This window comes from Callorhinus ursinus, unplaced genomic scaffold (genome assembly GCF_003265705.2).
Source record: "Callorhinus ursinus isolate GAN/ISIS: 27379988/994484 unplaced genomic scaffold, GSC_fseal_2.0 scaffold18, whole genome shotgun sequence".
NCBI lineage: Eukaryota > Metazoa > Chordata > Mammalia > Carnivora > Otariidae > Callorhinus > Callorhinus ursinus.
Genome location: NW_027397080.1, coordinates 24,923,047 through 24,950,126, shown reverse-complemented (window position 1 = coordinate 24,950,126; position 27,080 = coordinate 24,923,047). Strand labels below are relative to the sequence as shown.

General features: G+C 57.5%; 1 protein-coding gene across 2 annotated transcripts in view; it reads left to right on the top strand.

The window, feature by feature from the left end:
- Positions 1-27,080, top strand: part of CROCC (ciliary rootlet coiled-coil, rootletin) — a 49,363-nt gene that overhangs the window by 18,151 nt on the left and 4,132 nt on the right. Inside the window, exons 9-31 of one of the 2 annotated variants that reach the window (XM_073903292.1) lie at positions 862-1,086; positions 1,571-1,667; positions 2,391-2,474; positions 2,906-3,139; positions 3,887-4,086; positions 6,046-6,228; positions 7,257-7,401; positions 8,074-8,220; positions 8,598-8,828; positions 9,578-9,771; positions 10,061-10,188; positions 11,318-11,487; positions 13,093-13,272; positions 14,066-14,218; positions 14,582-14,725; positions 15,141-15,379; positions 15,869-16,028; positions 17,475-17,642; positions 18,802-19,174; positions 24,463-24,632; positions 24,746-24,866; positions 25,132-25,295; positions 26,645-26,860. In XM_073903292.1, coding sequence (XP_073759393.1) covers positions 862-1,086; positions 1,571-1,667; positions 2,391-2,474; positions 2,906-3,139; positions 3,887-4,086; positions 6,046-6,228; positions 7,257-7,401; positions 8,074-8,220; positions 8,598-8,828; positions 9,578-9,771; positions 10,061-10,188; positions 11,318-11,487; positions 13,093-13,272; positions 14,066-14,218; positions 14,582-14,725; positions 15,141-15,379; positions 15,869-16,028; positions 17,475-17,642; positions 18,802-19,174; positions 24,463-24,632; positions 24,746-24,866; positions 25,132-25,295; positions 26,645-26,860 — 4,126 coding nt within the window. Of the gene's footprint in view, positions 1-861; positions 1,087-1,570; positions 1,668-2,390; positions 2,475-2,905; positions 3,140-3,886; positions 4,105-6,045; positions 6,229-7,256; positions 7,402-8,073; positions 8,221-8,597; positions 8,829-9,577; positions 9,772-10,060; positions 10,189-11,317; positions 11,488-13,092; positions 13,273-14,065; positions 14,219-14,581; positions 14,726-15,140; positions 15,380-15,868; positions 16,029-17,474; positions 17,643-18,801; positions 19,175-24,462; positions 24,633-24,745; positions 24,867-25,131; positions 25,296-26,644; positions 26,861-27,080 lie in introns of both variants that reach the window. The other variant, XM_073903291.1, reaches the window with a different exon arrangement.

The following is a 27,080-nucleotide window of genomic DNA, read 5'->3' as shown; positions in this document are numbered from 1 at the left end:
TTTACTTTGAATAACTCACATATTCACATGGTTCAGATTTCAAAAGGGTGTAAAGTGAAAAGTCTCCCCCCTCCCCATTTCTGGCCCAGAGGCTTCCCTCCCTTCCTGGAGGCAAGTGATACAACCAGTTTCCTACATGACCTTCCAGGCTTATTTTATACAAGCAAATACAGCAGATCACACACACACACACACACACACTCACACTCACTCACACACACACACACACACTCACACACTCACACTCACGCTCACACACACACTCACACTCACACACACACACATTCTCTCTCTCTGTGTCTCTTTCTTTCTCTCCCTCCCCCACCCCCTTTGCTCCATGCTCTTGGTGGAATTTCGCCTCTGTGTTCTTGAAGACGCTGTCTTCACCTAATAGTTAGAACTGGGAGGTAGCTCCATATCAAACTCTGAACAGCTTCCCCATTTTTCTTAGCTACAGAGTATTCCATTGGATGGATATACCACATTTATGTAATAGTAGCCCTCTTTTGGGGTGCCTGCGTGGCTCCGTTGGTTAAACATCTGCCTTCGGCTCAGGTCATGATCCTGGGGTCCTGGGATGGAGCCCTACATCAGGCTCCCTGCTCAGTGGGGAGCCTGCGTCTCCCTCTCCCTTTGCCCCTCCCCCTGCTTGTGCTCTGTGGTTACACGCACTTACCCTCATGCCACCCGTCTCCGGGAGGGCCTGTTTCCCCATAGTCTCACCTACAGTGTGTGTTATGTGACTTTTCTCTTTTTTTGCCAATCTGATAGCGACATCCCACTATAGCATCCTGGGATAGTTTTAATTTATACTTGGGAGCCTGCCCCCATCCCATGCCTGTCCTGTGCTCTCTCCACCAGGGACCTGCTGCACTTGGGAGGGGAGCTGGCCCGGACCTCAAGGGCCATCCAGGAAGCAGACCTGGGGCTGAGCACCAGCCTGCGGCTGGCTGAGAGCCGGGCCGAGGCGGCCCTGGAGAAGCAGGCACTGCTGGAGGAGCAGCTGCGGGACAGGGTGCTCCAGGAGAAGGACCTGGCCCAGCTGCAGGTGCAGAGCAACATGGACAAGGCCAATCTCAGTGCCAGGTGGGTGCCTGGTAGGCAGCACAGGAAGCAGGCTTCCCTGTAGAGTGCGCATCTGGGGATGCAGGGAGGAATGAGTGTCTGTTCACTGGGGATGGGCCCTTCTCCACTGTGTGAGCTCAGTCAGTCTGCCTCGACACCCTGTGTGACAGAGGGGGAGACTGAGGTTCGGGAGCCTCTGGTCCAGGGCACATTAATGAGCAGTTTAACCCACTGATGCTAGAGCTTATGCTCCTAGCTCCTGAGACCTGGACGAGTCCCAGAGTGCCTTCCCACGAGATAAAGCAAGTGGCAACCTCATTCTCCTTTTACAGACGAGCAGTCTGAGGTCCAGAGAGGAGTGACTTGCTCAAGGTCACACAGCTAGGGACGTGGATGCTAGGGTCCCTCCCTGAGGCTTGGGAAAGCATGACACAGACAGCTGGTGGGTTTGCGGAGAAGATGGGGGTGGGTCTCCCCTTCACCTCTGTTACTGCCCTTCCTCCAGAGTAACAGAGCTGGCCCTGACAGTGGAGCGCCTTCAGAACCAGAATCTGGAGAAGGATCGGGTCAACAAGGCCCTGACCGAGAAGCTTGAGGCCCTGGTGAGATGCAGCTGCCCCTGAGATGTGGAGGGCGGGATCGGGAGACAGAGCAGATCCGTGAATGAGGGCCGTGTTTGCTTGCGCCACCCTTAGCATCCCTTGTAGACTCAGTTTCAGCCCTCATTCATTGAGCACCTAGTGTGTGCCAGGCTTAGTATGAGCACCTAGTGTGTGCCAGGCTTAGTATGAGCACCTAGTGTGTGCCAGGCTTAGTATGAGCACCTAGTGTGTGCCAGGCTTAGTGGTAAGTACGTTCACCTCCTTTATCCTCTTTCATCCTCTCAGCAGCCCTGCAGCATGATTCCTGTTGCAAAGATGAGGAAGCTGAGGCCCAAGGGGAAATACTTGTCCAGAGTCTCAGAGCCAATAAGCTGGGGCTTGGACAGATGCCTATGCCCTGCTAGCCCAGGGCTCCTTCTCTTGGAGCTCAGCTGCCTCCTCCTTGAGAGGGACACCCTTCAAGGGTGCTGCTGGGGTTGGTCATCCTTCTGTGTGGGGCCTGGCCTGGGTTCTGTGGCTCTCCTCCAATAGTCTGTGTGACCTGTATAGTGACACTGCACTTCTCTGGGCCTGGTCTGTTCGGTGAGGGCACTGGGGCTGTTAGGGGGTCCGCCAAGCCGCGGGCCTATGGGCATGGCCCCCAGGGAGGGAGATGAAGGTGGACTTTCCCGCTAGGGCGGAGACCCTGACCACCGTCTCTTTGTCTCCCCAACATCACTCCAGGAATCCCTGCGGCTCCAGGAGCAGGCGGCCCTGGAGACAGAGGACGGAGAGGGGCTGCAGCAGACCCTGAGGGACCTGGCACAGGTGTGAGGTGGGAGGGAGCCCTGCGCAGGGCGGGGCCAGGCAGGCTGGGAGCACCACCCCTCTCTGCAAGTGGTTGGGGGCCCTGGGGACCCAGGCTGCTGCTGTTGGACACCCCTACTAGCTGAGCCTGGCCCCTGCCCTGAGGGGAGCCCCGGTCTGAGAGGGGAGGCTGCCCGTTCCAGGCCCATCTGTGAGAACCACCTGATCCTGTCTTGGTAATACACGGGAGACTTCACCCGCCGGCGTGCTGAGGGCTGTGAGCCAGGGGAAGCGGTATCATGGGGAAGACCTGTAGGAAGGGAGCTTAGAATGTGCTGCGGAGTGTGCGAGGAAGCCGGACACGTGGCCCCCGCGACCCCACTGCCTCGCTTGGCCTTCTTGGCCCAGCTGACCTGCGGCCCCTCCTCAGTGGCCTCCCCACCCCACCTCAGGCGGTCCTGTCGGATATGGAGAGCGGTGTCCAGCTAAGCGGCTCCGAGCGCACGGCGGACGCATCGGACGGCAGCCTGCGGGGGCTGTCGGGCCCCCGGACCCCCTCCCCGCCGCGCCGCTCCTCGCCCGGCCGCGGCCGATCCCCGCGCCGAGGCCCATCCCCCGCCTGCTCCGACTCCTCCACGCTCGCCCTGATCCACTCGGCCCTGCACAAGCGCCAGCTGCAGGTCCAGGTAGGGGGGCGCCCAGCGCCCTCCAGGGCGGCGCCAGAGTCCGGGCGAGCCGCTTTGGGCCGCTCGGGGCGGGGCCCGTGTCGTGGGGGTGGAGCCAGGGTTCCGGGGGAGGAGCCCGGGCCTGAGCATTTCGGAGCGGAGCCGGAGACCTGAGAAAGAGCAACTGAGTCAGGACCCATGGAAGTGGCTGAGAGCGAGGAGGCAGATCTGAGCCCAGAGTGGGAGGTGCTGGGGCAGCTGGCGGCGGAGCCTGGGGCTGGAGGAGCCTGGGGCGGGAGCCAAAGTCCTGGTACAGAAAGAGAGGAGATTGCGAGACAGACCGAGCCAGGACCCCCGGGGAAAAGGCCTGGGGGGGGAAGAATCAATCTAGGACGAGAGAAGTTGGGGAACTAGGGGCAGCGAGGGGTCTGGAGGAGAGTCAGAACCCGGAGGCAAAGGGGAGGAGCCTGGGAGCCTTGGGATAGTCAGAATCCACGAGAGGACAGTGTGTGCTTGGTGGTTTGTCTGGGGCTTAGGTCGGAGTGGCCAAGGACGTGGAGGCTCCGAGCCCTGGCAGAGCGCTCAGAAGGGCGGTAGGGGCACAGTGAATAGGAGTGGAAACCTAGTCTGGGGGCCTTAGCCCCCCTCTCCTGCCCCAGTCCTAGGCGGCTGAGTAGGCTGGTGTACCTCTCTGGAATGAGCAGAGAGTAGGGGGCGCTCTGGGAGCTTCCCGGGGCTCCTGTGGACTCGGTGGTTCCCATGCCACAGGACATGCGTGGGCGCTATGAGGCCAGCCAGGACCTCCTGGGTGCCCTGCGGAAGCAGCTCAGTGACAGCGAGGGTGAGCGCCGCAGCCTGGAGGAGCAGCTGCAGCGTCTGCGGGCCGAGACCAGCGGAGCCACCCAGGCTCAGGAGGATGCCCAGCGCGAGGCCCAGCGTCTGCGGAGCACCATCGACCTCCTGAGCAGGTGCCCGAGAGGTCAGAGGTGCGGGCCTGGATCTAATGCCAGCCCGAGCCTGTGGGCATGTGGATTGCACTAACGTGGTCATCACTGGCCATGTGTGTCTGTTAAAATTTACATTAATTAAGCATTATCGGGGCGCCTGGGTGGCTCAGTCCGTTAAGCCATCTGCCTTCTGCTCAGGTCACGATCCTGGGGTCCTGGGATCGAACCCGGTGTGGGGCTCCCTGCTGCACGGGGAGTCTGCTTTTCCCTTTGCCCCTCCCTCTGCTCGTGCTCACTAATAAATACATAAATAAAATATTTAAATCAATTAATCATTTTTTTTAAAGATTTTATTTATTTATTTGACAGAGAGAGAGTAAGAGCACAAGCTGGGAGGCAGAGGGAGAGGGAGAAGCAGGGAGCCCCATGCGGGGCTCGATCCCAGGACCCTGGGACCATGACATGAGCTGAAGGCAGATGCTTAACCGACTGGGCCACCCAGGCGCCCCTAATGAATCATTTTAAAAAGTGAAAGTTCAGTCCTTCGGTTGTCCTCGCCACATTTTAAGAGCTCGGTAGCTATAAATAGCTGCAGAACATTTCTGTCGTCTCCGAGAGTTCTACTGACAGTGCTAAGAGATTATCTACTCTTAACTGCCTGGCTATTTTTGTTGTGTTGTTGTTGTTGTTGTTGTTTCTCTTCACAAATGTAACCGCAGAATAAAAACTTTGAAAAATGAAGGGGAAATAAAAAGGCGGGACCTTGTCACAGCCTAACCCCTGTTAACATGCTGGTTCTGCCTCCTGTCACGCTTCCTGACAGTGAGGCAGAAGACGCTTCTCGGACACCTGCCGCGGGCCAGGCTCAGTGCCAGGTGCTCTCCGGGCATTATCGCAATTAGTCTTCCTGTCAAACTCGTGCGGTTCGGAGCTGGGACTGTCCTGAGCTTGAGACACTTGTCCGAGCTGACACAGCAGGGTGGCTGGGGGTAGGAATTGGAATTCAGGTCCTTCTGACAGCAAAACCAGAGCTTCCCATGCCTTGGGAGAAGGGCTCTTATATAGTTGTGTACACAGTGAACGCCTTATTTTGCATTGTGCTATTTTTTTTTAAAGATTTTATTTATCTATTTGAGAGAAAGAGAGAGTGAGAGCAGGGGGAGAGGCAGAGGGAGAAGCAGGCTTCCCGCTGAGCAGGGAGCCCGATGCGGGGCTTGATCCCAGGACCCTGGGATCATGACCTGAGCCGAAGGCAGCCACTTCACCGACTGAGCCGCCCAGGCGCCCCTTTGCATTGTGCTGTTTTTACTTAATGTCGTGTTGTATGGTTTTTCCCACCTCCTGCCGGCCTTGGCGTCTAGTACACATTCGGCCTGCCACTTCGAGTGAAGAGGTGGGGCCGTGGAGGTGATGCCAGTGATCAGCCCCAGCTGGCTCGGAAGGAGGGGTGACAGACACACTCCCCCCCACCCCCGCTTTGCGGTGACTGCTGGAACTGGGGGAGAAGGCAGCACTCTGAAAATCTCCAGTTGCTGCCCCCTCCCTCCCCTGCCAGCTCCCACGTGCTGCTGGCCTGTGCAGCAGGAAGTGTGGCATCTGGGCACACCCAGCTCTGTCTTCCAGAATTGAGGGGCTCGGGGTGCTGTAGGGGCATCTCCTGCGTGTCCCAGGAGCCTAGCCTGGCCTCTTGGACCTGGTGGGGTGGTTGGAAATAATGCCAGGGCCTCCGTCCATCCCACTGGGCCTCCGAGCGGGTGGGCTGGGGGAGAAGGAAGGCTGGGTGTCCTCCCTGGGGAGAGTTGCCTCCAGGGAGATGTGGAGGAAGTGAGTCACCCGTGGATGGAGGCAGCGAAGGCTCCCTGGAGGCAGGTGCCTTAGAGGTCGGAGGATGTGGCTCCAGCTAGGACAGCGGCATGGCCTTCTTCCCTGGGGAGAGCAGCCCCAGCATCCCCTTCAGCGCCCCTTCCTCTCGTCCTGCAGGGAGAAGGACGGCCTGGCCTGCAGCCTGCAGGCGGCCCAGCAGCAGGCCGAGGAGCTACAGCAGGAGCGGGAGAAGCTGCAGGCGGCCCACGAGGAGCTGAGGCGCCAGAGGGACCAGCTGGAGGAGGAACGGGAGGACAGGGTGCAGGACAGCGTGCAGACTCGCAGGGAGCTGGAGCGCAGGTGAGTGGCCTCTGGTCTCCCTGCCCCGGCCGCTGAAATGGACCTTGGGGCTCCCGTCGGTAGCCCTGGGGGCCACGGAGGACCCACGCCTCCCACCATCTTGAGGAATCTTCACGGCACTGCTCTGAGGTAGGGTCTTCCAACCAGCCCCATTTCACAAAATGGGCTCAGGGAGGTAGAGTCACAGCCCTGGGATCAGAGGACTGCTATGAGGTAGGAGTGTGGGTGGTGACAACGACAAGAATTAAAATGACAGTAGTAATATTCATATTCATATTATTTATTTATTTATTCGAGAGAGAGAGAGAGAGAGAGAGAGAATGAGAGACAGAGAGCGCGAGAGGGAAGAGGGTCAGAGGGAGAAGCGGGCTCCCCGCCGAGCAGGGAGCCCGATGCGGGACTCGATCCCGGGACTCCAGGATCATGACCTGAGCCGAAGGCAGTCGCCCAACCAACTGAGCCACGCAGGCGCCCCATATTATTTTTTAAATGGAAAGCCACAGTAGTAGTATTGATGATAATATTATGAAGTGCCAACGCCATTTTAAGCACTGACATTCTCCTGTTCAGCCCTCATGGTAACTCTGTGATGTAGGACCTGTCACTATCCCCATTTTGTGGATGGTGAAACTGAGGCACAGCAGGGTCGTGTAATTTGACCGAGGTCACACAGCTAGTTAGAAGAGCCCAGGCATTCTGCCTTCAGAGTTAACCTCTTAACCACTGCACTACTTTCTCCTCTGAGGCATAAGTCACGGTGGTGTTTAGTACGTTGGGCTAGTGGGTGTTATTCATGTTTCTGCAGCTGTTGGGGAGGTGTGTCAGGCACTGTATTAAGTACTTCATGTTCAGTAGGTCACGTATCCTTATAACAACTTCGTGAGGCAGCTGTTACCCCATTTTGCAGATGTGAAAACGGAGGCCCAGAGTCACAGAGCCCAAAGCGGAGGGCTTGGCTGTTCTTGTGAGTGAGGCCCTGGCCTCCAGGGCTCCTGTCTCAGGCCAGGCCCACACCTTCTGTCCCACAGCCACAGACAGCTAGAGCGCCTGGAGGCGAAGCGCTCAGGGCTGGCGAAGGAGCTGGTGGAGGTGAGGGAGGCCCTGAGCTGTGCCACGCTGCAGCAGGACATGCTACAGGCTGAGAAGGCCGAGGTGGCTGACGCGCTGACCAAGGTGGGACCCTGGGTGCCGCACAGCCGCAAACCTACCTCTCCCCTAGGCCCCAGGCCTTCTCACTCTGGCCACAGGCTGACCCCTGCGTCAGGTTGGTCTCTGAGCCTCTGTCCCTTCTGCCTGGACCACAGGCTGACCTCTGACCCCAGCCATAAGTGAACTGACCTCTATTAGTGGTCCTATTCTTGCCTTTCTGGATGCTCCTGGGGCACTGCCCTGTCGTTCAGGTCTTCCTGTCCCATCTCTGGTCCTGGGGACTGTGAGAGCTGGGGGCGCCGTCCTTGACGGGTGCCTGCCTCACCCCTGTAGTCTGGACCCCGAGCAGTGCCCCCCCCCAGACCCCACTCCGTGGGACCCTCTGCCCCTGCCCCTGCCCTGCACAAGCTGGGGTTCACCTGCTCCCGCACAGCTCTGCCGTGCGCGGCTTCTTTTGAGTAGCTTCGAAGGCAGCAGGCCTCCCGCACTGGTTTTCTGTCTCACGTTGGGTCTTCTCTCACCTCCCACCCCACCATCTCGGAGGGGCCCGTCTCTCTGCCTCTCGTTTCTCCCCATGTTCCTGCCTCCATCTCTCCTCCTTCTCCGTGTCTCTGCACGTCTGTTCTCGCCCCTCTCCGGCTCCCTTCTTTCTCTGTCTCTCCCCTCTGGCCCTCCCTGGCCGCCCCGGCCCCGCAGGCGGAGGCCGGCCGCGTGGAGCTCGAGCTCTCCGTGACCAAGCTGAGAGCGGAGGAGGCCTCTCTGCGGGACTCCTTGTCCAAGCTGAGCGCCCTCAACGAGAGCCTCGCGCAGGACAAGCTGGGTCTGAACCGCCTTGTCGCCCAGGTACGCCGGGTGCCGGCGGGCCCCCCTGCCTCGCCCCCTTTATTCGCCACCCCCTGCGTCGGGGCTTACCTCCCCGTACCCCTGTAGCCCTGCACCCGTCCTGGCCTCTGCCCCTCTTTCTGTCTCTGTTGTTCCGGTCTGACTCCATCTGTGTCCGAGGGAAAGAAGCTCCACGGGCCCTCCTCTCTACTGCCCCCTCCTCAGTGTCCACACGCCCGAGGGACCGCCCTTACCCCCAGGGGGCCTCCCCTGGGCTGTCTGTGATGGGTGGCTGGGTGGAGAGGAGGGGGCGCCTCCTTGGTCCGGGGTGGGGCCCCCTTCCGCAGGTGGAGGGGCTGGGCCGACCCGCTCCTTCTGCCTCCACCTGGCCGCCACAGCTAGAAGAGGAGAAGGCAGCACTGCTGGGCAGGCAGCGGCAGGTGGAACAGGAGGCCTCCTTGGCGCGGGAGGAGCAGGAGCGGCTGGAGCAGCTGCGGCTGGAGCAGGAGGTGGAGCAGCAGGGCCTGGAGGGCTCCCTGCGGGTGGCAGAGCAGGCCCGGGAGGCGCTGGAGCACCAGCTTCCCACGCTGCGCCAGGAGCGCTGCCGGCTGCAGGAGCAGCTGAGCCAGGTGGGTGTCTGGGCCCGGCGGGGGGGTGGTGAGGGGGAGCAGGTGGGAGGGGCTTTCAGGCCCCCAGCCCCCTGCATCCGGTCCTGGCCTAACTCCCAGGCCTAGGAGCCTGATTCTGGGTTTAAATCCAGCCCTCCCTTTGCTAGCTGGGAGCCTGGGGCAAGCTATCCAACCTCCCGATGCCTCGGTTGCCCCCTCTGTAACACGGGGCTAAGAGTTCTTATCACAAAGGATTGTTCTGAAGAGTACACCATGTAGGCACTTGGTAGATGGAGGACTCACTACACAGTAAAAATTCACGCTATGATCCCAGATAGAGAATTTTTCGAATTGGAATCTTAGCCTTTTTAGAACACAGCTGGAAGGCACCTCAGGCCTTTAGGGATCCAGGGACCTTTATACAGTGTCTGTGCTGGAGGGCCCAGGTTCCTGGGAAGGGGCTCTAGGGGAAGGGCCATGGGGCACAGGGAGCAGGGCTCCAGGTCTCCACTCCGAGTCTGTTTTGTATATTCAGCCCCTCCAGAAGGTTACTCCCCAGACTGCGTGAGGACGCTTACCTATTTTTGTACGCGTGTACATTGCAGGCCCAGAGAAGGCTGTGATTTGCCCCAAGCACACATAGCACGTCAGGGCAGAACCTGAGCTTGACCCCAGGTCTCCCGCCGGCCTGGCTCGGGGCTGGGGTGCTGCTTGGTGAGCAGCTGGGAGATTCGGGGAGTGGTGCTCACGGTGCCCGGGCCGGGGGCCAGCTGTCCCGGCAGCTGAGCGGGAGGGAACAGGAGCTGGAGCGGGCACGGAGGGAGACGCAGCGGCAGGCAGAGGCGCTGGAGCGGGCAGCCCGGGAGAAGGAGGCGCTGGCCAAGGAGCGGGCCGGCCTGGCAGTGCAGTTGGCGGCAGCGGAGCGAGAAGGCCGGACCCTGTCGGAGGAGGCCACTCGCTTACGGTAAGGCCCTTGGGCTCTGCCCAGCCCACCCTGGGGAGGGGGCGGGGTCTGCCCGGGGCCGCACTGTGACCAGCCACACTCACCCTGGCATTGGTCCACGGGAACGGTTACTTAGGAGCCAGGCTGGCCAATATGTCCTAGCTAGGGCCCCGGCTTCCCCAGGGAGCGTGGGCCTGGCTGAGCAGGTAGGCCAGCACTTGGCCCACGGCTGGCCGCGCCCTGAGAGTCACGGTTTCCTGGGGCCCCGGGAGGCTGAGTCCCAAGGCCTCAGGGGTCGCGTGTGCTGCAGCCTGGAGAAGGAAGCCCTGGAGAGCAGCCTGTTCGAGGTGCAGCGGCAGCTGGTGCAGCTCGAGGCCCGCCGAGAGCAACTGGAAGCCGACGGGCAGGCCCTGCTGCTGGCCAAGGAAGCCCTGACTGGTATGGGGGGGGCCTGGGCTGGGGGTGGGGAACGCCAGGCTCTAGCTCAGGCCGTAACCTGCCGGGTCCTGGGGTCTCTGGAAGTTGGGAGCACTGGCTTTGGAGTCTAGCTGGCTTGAGTTCCGATCCTGTTGCTGCCACTTAGCTCCGAGCTTTCTCGGGGAAGCCCCTTCCCTCTCTGGGCCACCGGTTCCTCATCTGACAGTTAGAGGTTATAACACTCACCTTCTAAGGCTGTTGCCAGGATGAGGCGAGAAAAGCACGTGAAGACCTTGGCACGGGGCTTGGCGTCCAGCGGCGGCTGTTCCTCGTCACCAGGGCACTTAGAGAGGTCTGAGTTCTCTGCAGAGCCATGGACTCTCAGCACCGCTGCCCTCCACGTTCCCTGCCCAGCGTCTGAAGTCAGGGGTTCCTCTTGCTCAACAAGCGTGGACTAGGCATCTACTTGGGCCATGAAAATTAACTTTCCCGTCCATATCTACCTGAGCCAGACAGAAGCAGGAAGGGAAATGCTGAAAGAGCCTCTGGCGGGCTTCCGACCCAGGAGATGGTTTTTAGATTGCCCACAGTGGGGTGCAGCTTCCCCATGGTCACGTCCATTAGTGCTCACAGCCCACCGAGCATGTTTATAGCAATCAGTCAGTAGAAGAGTTGCTTTATGGAAAGCGGTGCCGCTTTGGGGAATTACCTGTCTCCTCTGGGCCTCCATTTCCTCCTCTGCAGATTGGGCACGAGGTAAGCTATCTGTGTGTTACCCTGAAGCTGCAGTGAGAGTAGATCTCTCATGTGCTCGGCCAAGAGTCTGACGCCTCGTAAGCATTCAGTCCATAACGGGGGTGGTTATATTTTGCTAACCTCCCCATTGAGGGGGTCTTCCTCATGTCATTTCATTCCTTTGATGCCATTCCAGCTAGATAGGGAGGGGGACAGGGCCAATGGAATCATGTGGCAGATGGGGAAAAAGGCCTAGGGAGGGCAAGAAGCTTCTCCAAGGGAACTCAGCCTAGATCCCAGGTGGGCCCTCTCCCCTCTGGGATTTTGCCCACATGGCTCATGGGGTTTGAGTCTGCTGGGCCCATGGGGAGGTTCTGACCCAAGCCTCTCCCCTCCTCCCATCCCTCCTGTGCAGGGGAGCTGGCGGGCCTACGGCAACAGATGACAACTGCAGAGGAGAAGGCAGCTCTGGACAAGGAGCTGATGGCCCAGAAGCTGGTGCAGGCTGAGCGGGAGGCCCAGGCCTCTCTGCGGGAGCAGCGGGCGGCCCACGAGGAGGATTTGCAACAACTCCAGCGAGAGAAGGTTCGGGCAGCTGGGTTGGGGCAGGCAGGGCTCTGAACCAGTGTCTCCTCTGTGACCTCAGAGCACTCATCCTTCTCACTCCGCATCAGTCTCCAAATCTGTGAAATGGAACTTCATCTCTGTTCCCCTAAGGGCAGCTGAGAGAATCCACTGGGTGTGCTTTATCAAACGTGCAGTTTCCCAGGCCCCAAATCCGGTTCAGCCCTGGTGATCCTGATGCAGGGGATCCCCAGCCACATTTGGGAAATGCTGACCTAACGTATAGTAGGAACGCATTTTCATTTGCTAAGAAGTGCTGTCTGCATATGAAAGACCACTCTGGAAAGGCATAGAGCCAGGTTACTAGAAGACAGAACAGAGCTATCTAAGAACACACTGGTTCTAGAATTTCATTGCCTGGCTTTGGACCTGATCTTGGCCACGTCCTGGTTAGGTTACCTAAAGGGCCTTCCTTTCCCCGTCTGTTACAGTGGGGACGGTACTACAGAGTATTGTGAGGATGAGGTGAGATAATCCGTACAAGGGGTTTGATAATGACTGGCCCTTCACAAGTGCTCCACGATTATTATGGCCCTGAGACACAGTCCAGAGCAGGCCTCAGGGCAGGGCACCCGAGTCACCCATGTTGGACAGGGCTGCCTCCGACAGAGGTTCAGGCTGTCCTTTATGACCAGTGGAGGGCCACGTACCCCATGTAGTCTTCCTGGATTTGGGTAGATAGTATCTCACTTCTCCAGCAGGTGGAGCAAAGCCTTCGAAGAAGAAGCACTTGTGCCTCCTTTTCACAAAGTTGCTAGGGCCTAGTGTGGGGCCGGTACCTGCCTGGGACCCCGAGGGGGCCTTTCTTTCCCTGTGGGTTCTACCCACCCCCCCACCCACCCCCTAGGAAGCCACACTCCTGTGTCCTCTCTAACCCCTCCTGCACCTTCTGACTTGGCTTCTTCACGTGACCAAATCTGTACTCTTCTGTCCAGCTATTTTGCCCTCCCCAGGCCCCCTTCATCCCTCGCAGCCCACCCAGCTCCTCTCTACCCGAGCCCCTATCCCCATCCCTCTTCCATAGCTTCGAACAACTCCTTAGCCCCAAATTCGGCTTACTCCTTGTCACCCTGACTTGAGGCTCTCTGATGCCCTGACTGTTCTCAGAATCAGCCGAGCCGTCCCTGCAGCCCACAGGGCCTGGTCTGGCCTGGCTGTTGCCTGTGACTTTGGTTCCTTTGCTCACCGTGTCCCCTCGTAGTGGAAGCTCCGGGGCCCTTAAGTATAGTGCGTCAGGTTCTCTCTACCCTCCAGGCCATCTCTGGGGCTGGACTCTGGGCCTGGGGTTCTGTTTGTTTTCTCTCTTGACCTGGCTGACTGCTGCCCGTCTCTCCGTTGGGAAATGTTCTCTGACCCCCAGGCCAGGCGGCTGCCACTCCCTGGGGCTTGCACAGCCCTGGCGTGTCCCCGTCACAGCCCCGATCACTCACCCCACCTTGTAGTTACCCAGTCACCTGCCCTGCCCCTCGGGGTCTGGGCTACAAGTGGCTCTTGCTGTCCTGAGGCAGGTGAGGGGCTGCCGGGGCCCAGCCTCGTGGGTCACTGGTGCCCGGGCCTGGCCCGCAGGAGGCGGCCTGGCGGGAGCTGGAGGCCTCGCGGGCCCAGCTGCAGAGTCAGCTGCAGCGGGAGCGGGAAGAGCTGCTGGCACGGCTGGAGGCCGAGAAGGAAGAGCTGAGCGAAGAGATCGCCGCGCTGCAGCAGGAGCGGGATGAGGGCCTCCTCCTGGCCGAGAGCGAGAAGCAGCAGGTTCGTGAGCCCTGATGTGGCCTCTGCTGCTGCCTGAGGAGCCCGTGTCCTGGGGCCGGTCCCTGCTCAGCCACCCAGCAGCTAGGAGTTCCTCTCTGGGTCTCAGTGCCCTCCCCCGCAGGAATGGGGGAGGGGCTCAAGGGGCGTGTGTGAAGCGTTGCTGAGACCCATGTTCAGCGAGCCATGCCTGGTGTGTGGTGGGAACTCACCGAGTGGCATCGCGTTCATGACACCGTGAGCATCAGGTCCAGGAAAGCGGACCCACAGTCCGCCCTCCCTTCTGCCACTGCGAGCTAGCCAGGGTGCCCCCAGGACTGCCTTCTGAGCAGCCCCCGTGATGCCCACGTGTATCAGCGGACCCTCCTCAAGAGAGCTAACTCCTGACTTTCCCCTAACGTCATGGAGTCAGGCTGGACTGCGTCCATCTCCTCATTAACCGTGTCCCCCTGAGCAACTCACTTTACTCTTGAGGCCGTTTCGTCATCTGTAAAAGGGAAATAATGAAGGGCAAGGATTGTTGTGGCAAGTTAGTGAGATTTCTAAGTTGCGTCCATGTCCAGACTTATTGTTACGGCTCTTGTGCCCTTTTCTGGGGCTACAGAGGAGGTGAGTCATTTCTGGGGCCATAGAAGGGGTAAGTCTGCACTGCTGCCCCGGGTCCACCTGTGGTGACCCAGACAAGGTACTGAACCCCCAGTGGGCACATTTCCCAGGGCAGGGTGGGGGAAAGGCCTGAGCATGCCCCCATGACCAACCAAGTCCCCATGCCCCTTTGCTCCCTGCCTCTGCCCAGGCCCTGTCCCTGAAGGAGTCAGAGAAGACAGCACTGTCAGAGAAGTTGATGGGCACACAGCACAGCCTGTCTGCCATCTCCCTAGAGATGGAACGGCAGAAGAGAGACGCTCAGAGCCGGCAGGAGCAGGACCGGGTAGGGCAGGCCATGCAGGTGGGCCCCTGTCTGAGCTGGGAGGCACAACCCTGTCTGGAGGGGCCCCCTTTCTAAGGGGTGGGGGGCATGGCTCTGCCCTGGGGAAGCCTCCGGGCTGTGGGGGCAGCTTCAGCCCTTCCTGGGGAGCCCCCGTCAGAGGGAGGTGGCAGAGCTCTGCCTGTTGATTCCTAGCCCGAGAGTGATAGCAGCTATGGGGACAGCATTCACTGGGCAGCAGGGGACCAGCAGACAGGCCCGGCCGGGCAGCAGGAAGGGAAGGGCCGTATTTGGAGCTGAAGGTGGACAGCTGAGCTGGCCCCACTGGGAACAGCCAGGGGAGGGGTGCGGTGGCACCAAGTCTGAGGAGCCCACCTGTCCCAGAGCACCGTGAACGCCCTGACGTCTGAGCTGCGGGACCTGCGGGCCCAGCTTGAGGAGGCTGCTGCTGCCCACGCCCAGGAGGCGAAGAGGCTGCAAGAACAGGCCCGAAACCTGGACAGGCAGCGGCAATCCTCTGCGCGCGAGGTGAGCTGTCCCCACCCCCCCCTTTCCAGGCAGCGCACTAAGTGCTGCTGGGGCCTGGCCTGCTAGGGTCCAGAAGAGTGTAAGATTTGTCCCAGCATGTGAGAACAAATGAACGGCCAATGCAGAAAGGAGGCTGTAGCATTTACGGAGGCCTGGTGGTGTACATGTGGGACTCAGGGCACTGGTGGGGTCCCTGCCCTCTTGGGGTCCCTTCATAGGAAGATCCCAGTGGGTGATTATTTCAGGCCCAGATACCGCTAACTGCAGCGTGCTTTGCCCCAAACCAGAACTCATACGCGTGGTCGGAGTTGCTGCAGAGCGAGGGGCCAGGGACGTGGGTGTGGGCTGGTTTCTGCCAAGTCCCAGCTGGAGTGGGGCCTGTACCCTGTCCCATGACAACCTGCCACCCCCCCAGGCAGAAGAACTTCGGACGCAGCTGCGCCTGCTGGAGGATGCCCGGGACGGGCTACGGCGGGGGCTGCTGGAGGCCCAGCGCCAGGTGCGTGAGGGTCAGGATGGCCATGAGGCCCAGCGCCAGGAGGCCAGCGAGCTTCGGCGCAGCCTGAACGAAGGTGTCCGGGAGTGCGAGGCCCTGCGGCGGTCCAACGAGGAGCTGAGGGCAGCCGTGAAGAAGGCCGAGAGCGAACGGATCAGGTGGGGCAACGTGAGGGGACCAGCCCCGAGTTCTTCACCGAGCCCGTCCTTCACACTGGGTCTGGTCCCTGGAAGCTAACTTCACCCCTACGGTTCTGGGGCGATAACACAGATGGGGAGTCTTTGCCCTTGAACCACAGCTGGGCACTTGGGTGGTTTTAGGTGATTTTCCTATCTGAAAGAAAGGGAAGGGTAGCGGAAGGCAAGGTTGGGTCCAGACTCTGACCCCACCTGCTGGTGTCGTCCCAGAGACTAGCCCCAACCTTGGAGTCGCTGGTCTGCCTCTTGCGGCCTCGGGCCTGGCCCCCGGCCCACCAGCACATAGCTCAGGAGGGGCCACATGGGCAAGTAGCACTCCGGGCACCTGTAGGCCACGAGCCGGCCAGACCCACTCGAGGGATTAGGGGAACAGCCTCTGTGTAGATCCACACACTGTACTCTTCCTGGGACCTGTGGCCACCTCTGACCTCTGCCTCCTCCCCGCTCCAGCCTGAAGCTCGCTAATGAGGACAAGGAGCAGAAACTGGCGCTCCTCGCGGAGGCACGGGTGGCCATGGGCAAGGAGGCTGAGGAGCTGCGGGCCGGGCTGCAGGAGGTGGAACGTTCTCGGCTGGAGGCCCGCAGGGAGCTGCAGGAGCTCCGGCGGCAGGTACCCTCCCTGGGCACTGGCTGCTGGACCAGGAGCACCCCCTTTTGTGGCGCCTGGGCCCCCGCATCTCTAAAACCAGGGCCTTGACCTTTAACAAAGCTTGCCAACTTAAGAACCCCTGAAACTGTGTGTGGAAGTGTGTGTGCGTTGGGGGTGTGTGTGTACACATTTGTGTACGTAGTCTAATTCACATTTCTCCCAGGAGAGGGTCTGGAGCTTTGTCCACATCTCAAAGGAGTCTTTGAACAAGAAGACCCAGTGAGGTGGATGAGGAGTGGGCGAACATTTTTTGCAGAGCCCAACAGTAGATATTTCTGGCATTCTGCCATTGCAGGCCACACAGTTGGCATAACCACAAAGCGAGAAAGCAGCCCCACGGTACTGCGTGGGCATGTGTTCCATTCCGACTTTGTGTATGGACACCGAAATTCGAGTTTTATATCATAATTTTTCACGTGTGAGAAATGTTGTTCTTCTTTGATTTTCTTCCAGCCATTTAAAAACGAGCCATTTCCAACAATTTAAAAATACAAAAGCCATCCTTGGCTCAGGCCTTCCCAGAAGACTTGCAGAACAGACGACAGCCCCACTGGGCTCCTTGGCTCTGCCTTGCCCAGTGCTATCACAGCCTGGCTACCAGATTCTCTTCATCTCCCACCAGTGCCCCCCTCTACCCCTTCAGGGCCCTTCCTGTTGGGTGGAAGTTCCGAGAAACCACGGGAGTCCCCGAAAGGAAGTCATATTTGTGCGCCAGGCTCTTGCTGGGGGCTTCGCATGCTACAGCATGATCTGTGTTCTCCCCACTCTGGGCCTCACCCCCCACCTGCTTCTCTGGGAAAATGGGGTCTTAGAACATACTTTTGCATTCCGCTTGTCTGAGAGCGACTCCCAGTCTGCTGCTTGTGGGCTGTGTGACTTTGGACAAGTCACTTCTCTTCTCTGAACTTCGGTTCTCTCATCTGTTAAATAAGGATAATGTTAGCATCTGCCCCGTATAGAGTTGTGCGAAGGTGAAATGAGCTCATACGATTGAAGTGCTTAGAACAGGGGTGGACGTGTGATAAGTACTCTGTAAAAGCCAGGCATCCCTGGAGAGAAGGGTGGCCGGGAAGTTGTGCTTCCTGCCCTCCAGAGTTCCTCTTCGGATGGGGGTCCACCACTCCCCACAGTGAGTGGTTACGATGAGGCAGTCAGTGGAGGTCCTTGGTGCCCAGGTCCCTGGCGTGGCTGGAGCTCAGTGAAGTTATCTGGGGCAGGTTCCCATTGGATTTGAGGTGGTGTTCAATGTTTCTATCCCTAGAGCAGTGGGTCCTGAGTGCCCCCTGGGCCCGGGCTGGGCAAGGTATAGAGGCGGAGTTGAAAAGGCCCTTAACACCTTGGGCTAGAAGGGGCTGTGGATGCTGAGAATGGGTCCGAGGTCCTCCCTGTGTCCACTCTCTCTCACAGATGAAGATGCTGGACAGCGAGAATGGCAGGCTGGGCCGGGAGCTGGTGGAGGTGCAGGGCCGCCTGACACTGGGCGAGCGGGCAGAAAAGGAGGGCCGGCGGGAGGCCCTGGGCCTCCGACAGAAGCTGCTGAAGGGCGAGGCCAGCTTGGAGGCCATGCGGCAAGAGGTAACTTGGGTGGGCGGGCTGTGTGGATGGGGAGGGTCTTAGGAGACAGTTGGGGTGCCCTGTGCTTCCTCTCACCAGCAAGAGGTAGGTGGGGACTCCAGTGCTAGAGTCATTCTGAGAGATGACTGCCTAGGACTCGTCCCTGTTCCCCCACTCTTTGAGATTCTTCCCCAGGCATAATAGTAATAACAACTGCAAGAACTGTTTAGCAGGGGTGGAGGGGGGTGAGAGGAAGCTCTGTAGACATAACCGGGTTTGAATCTCCCAGCAGCCTCAGGGAGGTAGGTGTATTTAGCCCCATTTTACATAGATACCCAGACACTTAGGCTCAGAGAGGTCAAGGGATCTACTCAAGGTCGCATAGCCACCCAGGTCTGTCTGACTCCAAAGCCTGCACTCTTTCCATTCTGCTTTTCTGGCTGTTTCGCTGTAGCAAATCTACTGTGTGACCTTGACTAAGTCACCTGACCTCTCCGTGCTTCAGAGCATTCATGGGATGGGGGTCTGGCATAGATCCTGGCTTCCAGGTGCTCCATAAATGGTGGTTTCTAGTGAAACTGATGACCATGAGGGTTGAATTATTCTCTAAACCAGAGGGCTGTGTGTGTGACCATGCACTCCATCAGAAAATAATTTTTTACTACATGCCCTGTTGTGTGATTTATTGATAAATTATGTGCACTGAGAGGCAGTGCAACCTAATAGTTAAAAAAACAGCCTCTGGAGTCAGTGTGCCTGTCTTTGAATCCTGGCTCTCAACTTAGTAGCCCGTTAAGTTATGCAACTGTTGTGTGCCTCAGTTTTTTCATTTGTAAAACAGAGATGATTCATAGTGGTAATTAGAGTTGAGATTTTTGGAAAGTACTTAGTGCCTGCCACTGGTAAGTCCTATCTATGTGGGCTGTTAGTTTATTACTAAGAAACTGTGTATATTACAAGGCACGCACACAGAAGGAAGAGAAAAAACAAATTCTAGTAGTTAACTCCCACGCTCCCTTGGATGTTCCTGCACGTGTCCTGCCTGGGTGGGGACCACTAAAAGTCAAGTGTTGTGCAAGCCGCTTTGGGGGGGGGTGGGCTCCAGGTTGGGCCTGCGAGATGGGGCGCCGGGTTGGGGGCGGCCTTGTTGACCCCCACCTCCGGGCGTCGTCTGCCCCAGCTCCAGGGGGCCCAGAGGAAGCTGCAGGAGCAAGAGGGCGAGTTCCGGGCCCGCGAGCGAGGCCTGCTGGGCTCCCTGGAGGAGGCGCGCGGCGCCGAGAAGCAGCAGCTGGACCACGGCCGCAGCCTGGAGCTGAAGCTGGAGGCGGCGCGGGCCGAGGCCGCGGACCTGGGGCTGCGGCTGAGCGCGGCCGAGGGCCGGGCGCAAGGCCTGGAGGCCGAGCTGGCCCGCGTTGAGGCGCAGCGGCGTGCGGCCGAGGCGCAGCTGGGCGGCCTGCGCTCAGCCCTGCGTCGGGGCCTGGGCCTCGGGCGGTCCCCAAGCCCGGCCCCGCTGCCCTCGCCCGGCTCCCCCGCCCGGAGCGCGCCGGCCGGAGGTGAGCAGAGCGCGGCGGGAAGGGGGAGGGGGGAACGGCGGGAGGGAGGCGTGTCTTGCGGAGTCCCCGCCCCTGGCCACGCCCCCATCTAGGTCGGCTTCGCCTGAGAGCCTGCTGCTGGCCCGACCGCACCTCTCCTTGACGACGATCCTCAATCCCGCCCACATATCGCTTTCCTTCCCTTTGGGGAGCCCGCCGAGGCTCCTTCTCTTCGCTGATCCGTGCTCCCTTGGTTGCTTCATTTTCAAGGGGGTGATGGTGCTGCTGCTTAAGGCCCCTGACTCCCCTGAGTCTTTGAGGCTCCATCTAATAGAATTGATGCTTACCCTCTCCCCATCAGCACCCCATCCTCCTCAGTCTCCCACCCCTACCTTGACACCCCTCCATCCTAGGCTTGTGACCCTCAACATCCCTTGACACCCCTCCATCCTAGGCTTGTGACCCTCAACATCACAGCCAGACAGATACACACCCAGCCTAAGAGCCCTTCCAGCAACTCCTTCAGAAATCCTTCTAGTCCCATTTGCTCCCAAGGCCCTGTGGATGACCCTGGGAAGGTCAGCCCTGTGCTTCAGGCGGTGTGAGCACGCCTTGCCAGAGCACCCGCCTTGTCTCAGCCTGACAGAATCTTGATTCCTAGGGCCTAGAATAGAACCTGTAGCATCTTAGCACCGCGGGCAATGCACTAGGGGATATTGAGTCCTTGCCTCTTCAAATCTACAGATTTAGCCCCAGGATCACATTCATTCAGTTATTCAATATTTATTAAGCACCTACTATGTGCTGAATACGGTTGGATGGAGCAGTAGACAAAACTGACTAGCATTTCTGCTCTTACGGAGTTTATAGTCTCAAGATGGGAGCAGCAGACTGTAAATGCGGTATATAAATGAAATAGAGAATGTATTGGGTGGTAGTAAGTGCTGGAAAATCGGCAAGGAAAAGGGCATCAAGGGGTGTTGCTACTGAGAATGTAAAACAGCACCCCTGCTATAGAAGATAGCTTGGCAGTTCCTCAGAAAATTTAGAATTACCATGTGCCCCAATAATTCAGCCTCTAGGTGTATGACCAAAAGAACTGAAAAGGGAGTTGGAACAGATAGGTGTATGCCAGCATCCATAGCAGCATTATTCACAGTAGCCAAAGAGTGGAATCAACCAGTGTCTCCATCAACAGATGAATAGATAAACAAAATGTGGTGTATTCGTACAAAGGAATGTTATTCAGCTTTAAAAAGCAATGGCATTCTGGGGCGCCGGGGTGGTTCAGTCGGTTAAGTGTTGGACTCTTGACTTTGGCTCAGGTCATGATCTCACGCTCATGAGATGGATCCCTGCGTCAGGCCCCATGCTGAGCACAGAGTCTGCTTGGGATTCTCTCTGTCCCTCTCTCCCCTCTTTCTCCGCCACACTTCCCCTAGCTTGTACTCTCTCTCTCTCTCTCTCTCTCTCTCAAAAAAAAAAAAAAAGACTGACATTCTGACACGTGTTACAACATGGATGAGTCTTGACAATATTATGCTAAGTGAAAGAAGCCAGTCACAAAAGGACAAATATAGTATGATTCAACTTACATGAAATGCCTAGAAAAGCCATATTTTATAGAGACAAAGTGGATTAGGGGTTCCTGGGGGCTGGGAGAAGGGAGAATTGGGAGTTACTTTTAGTGGGTACAGAGTTTCTGTTTGAGATTGTACATGTTAGTTTGCTTGGGGCTGCCAAAACAAAGTACTGTAAACTGAGTGTCTTAAGCAACAGATTTTTTTTTTTTTAAGATTTTATTTATTTATTTGACAGAGAGAGACACAGCGAGAGAGGGAACACAAGCAGGGGGAGTGGGAGAGGGAGAAGCAGGCTTCCCGCTGAGCAGGGAGCCCCATGCGGGCCTCAGTCCCAGGACCCTGGGGATCATGACCTGAGCTGAAGGCAGACGCTTAACAACTGAGCCACCCAGGTACCCCAAGCAACAGAAATTTGTGTCTCACCGTTCTGGAGGCCAGAAGTCTGAGATCAAGCTGTTGGCAGGGCCGTGCTGCCTCTGAAGTCGCTAGGGAAGGATCTGTTCCAGCCTGTAGTTCCTAGGCTTGTGGCAGAACTCTAGCCTTCACATGGCCTTCTCGTGTGTGTGTCCAAATTTCCCCTTTATATTATAATCATATTGGAGTAGGGGCATACCCTACTCCACTATGACCTCGTCTTAACTAATTACATTGGCAACAACCCTACTCCCAAATAAATTCACAATCTGAGGTACCAGGGGTTAGAACTTCAGCCTGTTAGTTTTGGGGGGACATAGTTCAACCCAAAATAGGGTGATGGAAAAGATTTGGAAACAGTGGTGACAGTCACACAGCAGTGTGAATATAAGTAATACCACTACACTATACACTTAAAGATGGTTAGAAAGGCCATCAAAATAGATGCAGAAAAAGCATTTGATAAAATACACTGTCCAGTTATGATCCAAACTCTGGGAAAACTAGAAAAAGTTTTCCTTAACTGATAAACTAGGTCTTCAAAACCCTGTAGCTCAGGGCGCCTGGGTGGCTCAGTCGTTAAGCGTCTGCCTTCGGCTCAGGTCATGATCCCAGGGTTCTGGGATCGAGACCCACATCGGGCTCCCTGCTCCGCGGGAAGCCTGCTTCTCCCTCTCCCACTCCCCCTGTTTGTGTTCCCTCTCTCGCTGCGTCTCTCTCTGTCAAATAAATAAATAAAATCTTTAAAAAAATTAAAAAACAAACAAACAAAAAACCCTATAGCAAATGTGACATTTAACCCTTGTATTTAATATTGTACTGGAAGTCTTAGAGGCCCTAGCCAGTACACTATGGTAAGAAACATAGAATTAATATATATTAAGGTTCAGGAAGGGAGAAACAAAATTGCCGCTATTTACAGATCACATGATTTTTCTATGTAGAAAATATAGGAGAAGCTACAATAAATTGTTAGAACAAATAAGAAACGTTAGTAAGTTTGCTGGAAACAAGATCAATCTACAAAAATTATATTTTATTATATCAGTGGAAGCAGAAAACGTTTGTTGGTAGATTGCCAACAACATAAATGATAAAATGTCGTGTATACTAGCACTAAGAATTCTCTTCCCCAAAGAAAACACCAGCTCTAGATGACTTTACAGATAAGTTCTACTATGCAAGGAAAAAAAATAATTCTAATAATCTAATAAAATATGTACAAGACCTTTATGGAGACAACTATAAGTTTTATTGAGAGACATTAAAGGAAACCTAAATAGAAACATACTATGTTTGTGTATCAGGAAGTCCACTATTATAAAGTTGTCAGTTCTTCCAAATTCATCTATAGATTCAAGGCTATTCCAATCAAAATCCTAACTTTGTGTGTGTCAAACTCGACCAGCCAGTTTTATAACTTCAGTGGAAAAACAAAGGCTAAGAAAGCCAACACACACTTGAAGAAAAAGAACTAGATGGGTGGGGGCAGGGCTTGCCTTGCCAAAGATAGAAGTTAATATAAAGCTTTGGTACTTCGGGCGCTGTGCTGCTGAGACAGCCATTGATCAAGTAGTCAAGGACCAGACCCACATGTCTAAAGACATCTGATCTAATCTGGAAGCTTGATCTGTGACGGGCTTTCCAATAAATAGTATTTGGATAATTGAGAATCCATAAGGGGGGGGGAGAAAAAGATCCTTACATCACATTTTACGTAAACATCAATTTCAGGTAGATTAAAGATTAAATGTGAACGACAAAACTCTAGCTTTTAAAAGACAATATAGGAAAATATCTTTATGACTTTAGGGCAGGAAGGGGTTTCTTAAGACACACATGCACAGACCCCATTAAGTATAACGTTAATGAATGTTAATTAAAAACCTAAAAAAGGATGGCTAGGAAGACATATTGTATGTTATATAAATTTTATCACAAATATTTTTTAAGATTTATTTTTATTTTAGAGCATGCATCGGGAGAGGGAGAGAATCTTTAAGCAGATTCCCCACTGAGTGTGGAGCCCAACTCGGGGCTTGATCCCAGGACCCCAAGATCATGACCTGAGCTGAAATCAAGAGTTGGACGCTCAATAGATTGAGTCACTCAGGTGCCCTGCAGTAAAGAAACTTTTTAACGATATAGCAAGGGCAGGGGTTGGGGTGTTTGTGTGGGAGATGGAGAGCCCCACTAAGTAGGTTGGAGGTAGGATAAGTAGAAGAGACTCTGAGGACAAGTGGAAGGTCCTGAGTGGCAGTTCCCCTGTCCGGGGAACAGCAGAGGTGACAGAGCAGCTGGAGGGCGGGGAGCAAAGTGTGGAGGAGTGGGAAGTAAGGACGTGGGGACACTGTGAAGACGCTAGCTTCACTCTGTGGGGGCGGGGGCCCTTGGGGGCAGTGGGTAGGCGTCCTGCCCTGGGTCCTGTGGGTGCTGATGGAGCTGTGGGGCAGCTTGGGTGTCACTTGGCCCAGGCAAGAGGATGCCGACCGCCTGTCCTGCAGTTCCGATGTTGACCTCCAGGTGCCGCCCTGTCTCTGTACGCACTGCCCCTCCCACCTCTTCAAGCTGAGTTCATTTCTCGGCCTGGAAATAGGCCTACCTGGTTCCCAATCTCAGCTCGGGATCTTCCCACCTTTGAGACCAAACAAATCCCTTAGCCCGTCCAGTCTGTGCAGGGGGGCATTGGTCCTTCCATCTCAGAGAATTGTGAAGGCGGAATAGGATGTCAAGAGAGCCTAGTACCTGGCACGCAGGAGCATCGAGGGGGTGGAGTGTTGTTGAGGGGGTGGAGTGTCCACCTTTGGACTGGGCCCTGGGGGGTGCAGCCCTCATATTGCTCCTGGTCTGGGCGGGGAGGCAGATCTCGGAGCCTCATGGTGGTGGTGGGGGGGATGAGCTCACCCCAATCCAACCTGGGGTCAGGGACACCTCTGGGAAGCAGGCCTAAAGGAATGGGCCAGGCAGAGAGAAGCCATGGGGAGAGAAGGGAATAACATGCATGAAGGCCCTGGTGCTGGAAGGGGGACCTGAGAGTAATGTGGAATGGACAGCTTGTAAAAGGTGAGAGGGCTGTGCTAGGGTGAGCCGCAGGGCCTCTGTGTGATGGCCAGGATGTTGGGTTTTATTCTGAGGGCCGTGGGGGCTGGGAAGGGTTCAGCGAGAGGGTGAGGGACCCAGTATGCAGCGGGAAGCTCATGCGAGCTGCTGGGTGCAGCAGGGTGGGTGAGGTGGTGTACGAGGAGCCTGCAGGCCCCTTCCAGGCAGGAGAGGCCAGGGCTCCTGCACCCCTAAGCACATCTCCTCCCCTAGGAAGTGGTGAAGGGCTCAGCAGCCCCAGCCCCTTGGAACGCAGCCCTGGGTCTGAGCCACCATCCCCAGGACCTGCCACCTCCCCGGCATCTCCAGACCTGGACCCCGAGGCAGTGCGAGGGGCCCTCCGGGAATTCCTGCAGGAGCTGCGGAATGCCCAGAGACAACGGGTGAGGCTGGGTGTGAGCAGCTGGAGAGGGAACCGGGTGGCCCAGGGCCCTGCAGGGCGCTGCGGGTTGTCAGAGCAGAGGTCTTCCCTTTCCCCGGACGTTGGGGGCCTCAGGATGAGCTTCAGGCCCAGATGAGCACCCTGAGTCGCCAGCTGGCCGAGATGGAGGCCGAGAGGGACAATGCGACGTCACGGGTGAGGCAGCTGCAGAAGGCTGTGGCCGACAGTGAAGAAGGTGAGTGTCACCCTGTGAGTCCTTGCCCTGTTCCCTGTGCTCTTAGCAGCCGCAGCGGGACCTGTGGGATTGGCCTGAACAGCTCCTAAAGTCCCTGCCCTGGCCACCATGACCTGACTTGGAGGGGCTGTCTCCTTTGGGGGACCCTCCCTAATCCCCACTCCGTGTGTCCAGACCGGCAGACCCTCGAGGGCCCTGTGGTGGGTGGAGGGCAGGCCGGGCCTCTTGGGGCCTGGCCGGGCCTGACGGGGCCGGGGTGCCACAGCCCGGCGTGGCGTGAATGGACGGCTGAGCGGGGTGCAGGTGCAGCTGGTGCAGCAGGAGGAGAGCGTGCGCCGCAGCGAACGGGAGCGCCGGGCCGCCCTGGACCAGGTGGCCGCCCTGGAGAGGAGCCTGCAGGCCACGGAGAGCGAGCTCCGGGCCAGCCAGGTAGGTGGGAGCTAAGGGCCAGCCGGGGCAGGGGTGGCTGTGGGTCCGACTGTGCTCCTCTCTGTTGCCGTCTGTCTGGGTCACAGCGCCCGCTAATGTGGCCAGCCTGTGACTCCGTCCGGAAGCCCATTCAGATTCCATCCTCCTGTTCCTCCTCGGAGTCACTAGGCCGTAGAAGAAAAGGTCTGGGCTTTTGAGCCGGAAGGCAAAAAGCCTGCGTTCAAGTCCTGGCCCGGCTGCTTGCCTGCCTGCTCTCATTTTCCTCCTCTGTAAACGGGGGATGCCAGCCATTGTCTCCCAGAGATGATGCTTGAAGGGTCTTAACATACAGTGTTCGGGGGCCCTCCGTTTCCTTTGTCTATCTGTAGCCACATGAGTGGTGCTCTGGGGTTTCTCTGTGTGTGTGTGTGTGTGTGTGTGTGTGTGTGTGTGTGTGTATGTGCGTGTGTGCGTGAGAGGCAGGGCACCCTGGCCCGGGTGGTGACAGTCCAGGCCACCAACGCCTTGAGCCTTTCTCCCCCTCGCTCCCTCCCCCCCATCCTCGCCCCCACAGCCCACCCCCTGCCTCTGGCTCCAGGTCAGTCTGAGCGGGATTGTTATGTCTGTGGTTCCAGCTCTGGCCTTGGGCCCGGCCGCGGGGGCCGCGGGGCGGGGAGGCCAGGAACACAGCTGAGCAGGGGCCAGAGTGGGGCTGCCAGGCCCAGACATGGCAGACATGGGGCTCTGAGCACGGCGACAGGGGGGCCGGGCCTGGGGTGGGGTTGATTGGCTGTAATAGGATGGGAATGGGAATGGAAGGGCCCCAGTCTGTCTTCCTGTCCTGTCCCCACTCCTCAAGCTTCCTTTACCGTCTGACCCCGTGTGAGGGAGGGAAGAACATCATCACCTAAAACCAGGTAGGGCCCAGGGCTCCCACCCGGCTCAGCTCAGGTCACACAATGCAGCTTCCGGGCCTGCCTCTGGAGAGTGATGCAGCAGAGCAGGGGATGCCCTGGAATCTGCATTTTTACCCTCCTCCCTCCTCCCTCCCCAGGGCTCTGTGAATACCTTGTGGTGCCCCTGGGCAGTGCAGTCTGCCCACTATACAGATGTGAAATAGGGCCACAGAGCAGGAAGAGAGAACCCTGGATCACAAAGCCTGTTAGACTCAGCCCAAACCAGAATGTGCTCTGGGATCCTCAGGTCAACCCATCCTGCGAACATAGGGGGAGACTGAGGCCTCAGGAGGGTCACAGGCCAGCCCCAGGTCACACGGGGAGTGACTGGACCAGCCCCCTCAAGGTCCTGAGGGGATGGGGGGAGGTGTGGGGCGGCCGGGCAGCTGAGGCCTGATTCTTCCACACCCCCAGGAGAAGGTCAGCCAGATGAAGGCCAATGAGGTGAAGCTGGAGAGTGACAAGCGGCGCCTGAAGGAGGTGCTGGACGCCTCTGAGAGCCGCACCATCAAGCTTGAGCTGCAGCGGCGCTCGCTCGAGGGGGAGCTGCAGCGCAGCCGCCTGGGCCTGGGTGACCGTGAGGCGCAGGCCCAGGTCCTCCAGGACCGGGTGGACTTCCTGCAGAGACAGGTGGGTCCCCACCACCGCCTGCAGGCTCCTCATCTGCACGCCCAGCACCAGGTGCTTTACACGGACCCCATAATACTCCCAGCAACCCTGTGAGGCAAGCGTCATCCTCATTTCATGGATGGACAGGCAGAGACTCAGACATGACATCATTACCCAAGATCACATAGCTAATAAGAGACACAGACAGAATCCGAGTTTAAGACGCTGACAACAGAATCTG